At 40.6% G+C, this 5,208-nt stretch overlaps 1 protein-coding gene across 1 annotated transcript in view; it reads right to left on the bottom strand.

The window, feature by feature from the left end:
- Window positions 1–1,222, bottom strand: part of LOC111372443 — an 8,204-nt gene extending 6,982 nt beyond the window's left edge. Inside the window, exons 1-3 of the mRNA XM_022994800.1 lie at window positions 1,117–1,222; window positions 916–1,043; window positions 757–838 (exon numbers count right to left, since the gene is read on the bottom strand). Coding sequence (XP_022850568.1) covers window positions 757–838; window positions 916–1,043; window positions 1,117–1,222 — 316 coding nt within the window. The remainder of the gene's footprint in view (window positions 1–756; window positions 839–915; window positions 1,044–1,116) is intronic.
- Between the last annotated feature and the right edge of the window lie 3,986 nt (window positions 1,223–5,208).

Raw genomic sequence — 5,208 nt, forward strand, 5'->3', positions numbered from 1 at the left:
CTGCTGTTACATTCAAAATTGGCAATGGCTATTAGTACGAGGTTACAAGAGGAAAGTTAATACGAAGTTACAAAAAGAAAAGTTAAGGTATTAGATGTCTTAATTACAATTCGCCCCAGACCGAACGAATTCTTTCCCTAAGTCTCCCCCAATCCTCGCTCTGCTGAGAAGAAGCGACATTCAATTCAGCTACAAAATCATCATCAACCTCCAGCTTCTTGTACTGCTCGACCAAAGCTTGGTTCGCTCAATTGTACTGCTCGACCAAAGACTTAGTTCGCTCAATTCCTTAGGAAGCATTACGCTTTTTAGCAGCCATTCTCGCCTTGCAGTCATCCATCCTTGCTTGAAGTTCCTTCATCTGTGCAGCCAAACTGGTCATCAAAGAGTCTTCAATCATAATTTCGGAAGAGATTTCTTTCAATTCATCCTCAACTTTGTTGATCTCCAGAAGCAAAGACTCTCTTTCAGATGCAACGCGAAGATATTGAGTACTCTTGGCCTTCAGTTCAACATTTTTGGCCAGCAAAGAGAGGATGTCAGAGTGGACAACTTTCAACGTCGCTTTAAAATCAGCAAACATATTGAGCGACGAAAGTGTCAGTGCTTGCGCCAACTTCGCACTCAAATGCTCAAGTTTATCCTTATGTTTGGCAGCACTAGCCTGACCGATGTCCATATCCATAAAAGATACATACTCAAATATCGACTGTTTGAGGAACTTCATATCTTCCTTTGAAGAAGCAGAAGGACGACCAGTTGAAGTAAGGCAAGACGTCTTGACTTGCTCCCAGGAAGTGAACAAGTCCTGGACGGAACGTACAATCTCATCAGCATCCTGCAAAGAGAAATGCCAACATTGACGGTTTTCACTACAATAAACAAAGTGAAAATAAAAGTGAAGCAAAAGGTTACCTCATCAGCAATCTTGGGAGGTGGCATATCACCAGTTGGCTCCACCACCTGTGGCCCCACCACCTGTGGAGACTTTCCCTTATTTGGGCGAGAAGACTCTGCCACAACGGACAGACCTAGAGGAGCCTCTGCATGATTAAAGAAGCAACAAATCAGAAACCAATAGCATAAGCAAAGGTAAAACATCAAAAAATGTATTACCTTCTGGTTCGACGTTTGGGGGGTTGGCGCCCTGGAAAGAAAGTGGCTCGTCCATTGGTTGTGATGAAGGTTCCGAGACTGAAGGTTTCTCTTTAAGCGTAGTCATTTCATTAGCTGGTTTGGACGAAGCAGCTCCAGCAGAGGATGATGGAGCAGGAGCTGCCAACACCAAAGCCGTCAAAGGAGAGGCTGAACTTTTCTGAGAAATTCAAGAAAACCACTAGCACATAGAAATGTATGCTTGTGAATAAACAGAAATCAATTACCTTTCTCCTGACGATGAGAGGAGTGTCATCATCATCATCATCATAATCCAAAATGGGAGATGTTGAAACTGACCGTTTGCGGCTTGGGGCACTCTTAGCTGCAGTAGGTTTGGCAGGTAGAGAAGTAGAGGGACGAACAGATTGTTTAGCACGAGCAGGGGAGGAAGGATTCCTAATGGACACAGGAGTGACCAAAATAGGAGAAGTGGAAGGAATGTTTGGCTAATCCAGTGAATGGAAAGCACGATTGGCATCAGTTGCAAACAATCTGTGCTTCACTGATGGCCAGAGTTGTTCAAAAAGGGGATGAACGGCACAGTTAGGATTGAAGGGGGCTAATGAAAAGTTACTCATCAAAAGAATATTGCCAGCATCTATAACTTGTGCCTCTGCCTTATTAATGGTACGAAAGCGGTCTATCAAATTTTTTGAATAATAAGAGGGAACAGGCCAAGTTTCGCCAAAACCAATTTGGCGAGCAAAAAATTGGGGAACATATATTTCAACCCCAGCTTTGGCATTGGTTCCGGTTAAAATATCATGGAACAACTCCCTCCCAATTAAAAACTGAACCCAAACGAGCAAAGAGGTGCTCGCACTGTCCAGGGTAGATGGAGGTTGCACATAATCTGGAATTAAATAAGCAGGAAAAGGAAAGAAGGAATGAATTGAATTTAAAGTATAAAAAAATGAAAAAATATCCCTTCTAGACATATTTACAGGGCTCAATGGGTCAATGGCTAGCCCATAGCAGCTAGCAGAACGAAGTGACATGGATAGAGCACCAAGTGATGGAAAATAGGCTCTCAACTACAGTTGAGTGAACTAAAGAGGCCCACTGCCATTGGGAGATGCACCATTCTTCAATTGAAATTGAAGAGAAGCCATGCCTCTATAGAGGGCAGCCAAAAAGAAGGAACACAAATTCAAAGGCCTACCACGTGCCAATTCGTGCGTTATAGGTAAATAGCTCATAGAAGACTTTATACTGGGCACACACAGAATATATTTACAAAGTCAAATCTGAAGAAAAGCTACACGCTCAGCGTGGGAAGGCTCAGCGTTTGAGTGATTATAACAGCCTTGCAGGCTTGAATAGGACTCAGTGAGTTTTTTGTCAAATTTTGGGGCAACATCGAAAATCAAAATACCAGGAAAAATGGTGTCGCCCAAAGGTGGAAGATTTATCAGGGCTCCAACATCCCTTAAAGTAATAGACATGGGACCAAGAGGGAAAACAAAAGTATTATATTTAGAAGACCAAAAACTTAAGGTAATAGGAAAAAGTGTTGGGTCAAAAATTGGGGGTTGAAGAGAGATTTCTAATAAATCAGAAATCCTAGCACGATCAAAAATTACCTTGGTAGGACCATGGCCCACAAGGCGAGCATGCCATCTACGGAAAACAACATCGGATTTAGGCCAAGTGTGAATACCTTTTTTCGCAAATCGGCCTCAGCGGCAAAGAGTTCAGGAATGGAGGGCCTTGAGTACAAGGGAAGAGCTGGCCCACCGCCACTTGTTTGACGGCTTCAGCGTTGTTGAATGAAGGACCCAAAAAGAACTCATTAAGTTCGGCATTGGCCGGTGCAAGGAAGTTCGGATTTACATATGGCCGAGTGAGGATTTTCTGGAAATCTTCGAAGCTAAAAGAGTCGTCAGATTGGGTTTGTGCAGCAGCTATTGAGGACGAAATACAATTTTTTTAAAGTTTACTTGAGAAACGTAGCAGAGAAACAAGAAGATGAACAGTGGTATGCGCGAGAAAGAAGCGCGAAATAATGAGGCGTGATTTAGTGGTACAATGAAATGGCGTGTCTTTGGGGTTTATAAGGGTTTGTAGCGTCGCACTTTTTCAGGCTATGAAAGGAAATAATGATTGAAATTCTTGGGAATTTCAAATGTTGTTGGGAAACACAAAGTAAATATGGCAAAGATTAATAATTGGTATTAATTGTGCCATATTGGGGGATAATCGTTGACACACTAAAAGTGCAGCACAAATCGAATAGCCCAAGGAATGAAGCCCAATTTGGGAATTTCCAAATCAAATAGCCCAAAGAATGAAGCCCAACTGGACAATTCAGGATAAAGGCCCAGATAGGGTTATTAATGAATGCAGTGGAAGCCCACGAACACGATAACATCATCGCCCAAGCTTGCAAGACGCCCAAGATCTGAGCGAATGAAGTGCCTTACAGTCGCCCAGAGCTATGACCTTGTTCTCGCCCAAACTTTCGAATCGCCCAGGATCTTAGCAAACATAAGATGTTATGGTTATCCAGAAGTGCAGTTATTGAGTAACCTTATCACGTTCCACAATTCAAGGAGTTCAGTTGAAGACGGTTGAACGACAAAGAGCAGTGGCGGCAGTTAGAGACGGCAGTTCCATGACAAGTTAGCCACCATAAAGAAAGTGGGTAGTTATAAAGCAATCAAGCAATTTCTAAGCGGTTAATCACGAAGAAATCGTCAAGGGAATATAAATGGAAGAGAAGACATAGAGCAAAAGACCCGAATCAAACACTCTCAAACAGGGACTATGTAATTTCAATTTCTTAGTTTTGACTTAAACATTTCTTTTCAGTACTCATGTGCTTGCGCCCCTTGGAGGCATTCTGTTTAGTTTCAATTGTAAAGTCATCGCCAATAAAACACTCTTTTTTGGAATTTTGTCTCAAGAGGTTTGTTCCTTACACAATCGTCTGATCCATTTTTAATTGTTAGCGACTACCAACGCGAAACATATCTACTTATAAGTATACAACATTCAAAAAACCAAAAAGAAAAATCAATATATTGGTTCAAGTAGTCAAGTAAAAGAGAGAATAGATTTAAATTCCAGTATTGTTACCTGAAAAATTGGTTCTTTGGGGGGTGGTGATTCAGGGGACTGGAAGTAGAGGTTTTGATCTAGTTGAGATGGGGGCTGGGTCCAAGTTGACTTGGCGAGGGTTTCCTTTTTGAGGTCGGAATTTTTGTTGAAGGGGTTAAGGGCTTTGAGAATGCTGATGGGGATTCCCGAAAAGAGCACGAACCCGGCTGTTTTCGCCAACGTGTTTTCTATTTCATCGTTGTTGTCCCTTCCGTTGCTGCCATCGGTGGCGCATGGGCTACTCGACATGGTTTTTGTGCCAGCCGGTTTGGGGTGGATGGTGGCAGGGTTTGGAGTTCCTTACACTGCCATTGTGATGCAGAAATGTGTTCTCTTGAACATCCATTTTTTAGCATTTGCCCACAAAATTTATTTCGAAATATACTTAGATGAAATTCATTTGTTGTGGAATACCACTAGACTAATATACGATCGTTATATTATTTTTATATATAATCGTTATATTATTTATTCTTAAAATCGTTATAAAGTACATCAATCTTAAAATATACTTAATTAGAGAAGTTGTGTTTTCTTAAATATAGTCGTTACGTGACCCTTTTTTCTTAAATATAGTCGTGTTATCATAGTTCTACGATATGATGATTCGTTTGAAGTTCTCGGCACTTCAATCTTGGAATCTTCTTGTCGAATTCAATTGTATGTTTCGGCTTATTGGACTCGTTTAGGATATTAGCTTGTGTATTTATTTAAAAAGGTCAACTTTTATTAAGAAGAATTAGTTAGTATTTTTGTAGTTAAATAGTGATTCATTGAAAGTTCAGTGAGCATTTATTGATTTTACTCCAATTTTAAAGATTAATTTTATGAAATTTATTAACTGTTAACAATTTTTTTAATAATATATTTCATTTTTTAATTAAAATTTACAAAAACTCTTGTAAAAATGCTCTGTCCTACGCCCTTCATGCACACAGTAAAGGTTCCTCT

This window comes from Olea europaea, chromosome 23 (genome assembly GCF_002742605.1).
Source record: "Olea europaea var. sylvestris chromosome 23, O_europaea_v1, whole genome shotgun sequence".
NCBI lineage: Eukaryota > Viridiplantae > Streptophyta > Magnoliopsida > Lamiales > Oleaceae > Olea > Olea europaea.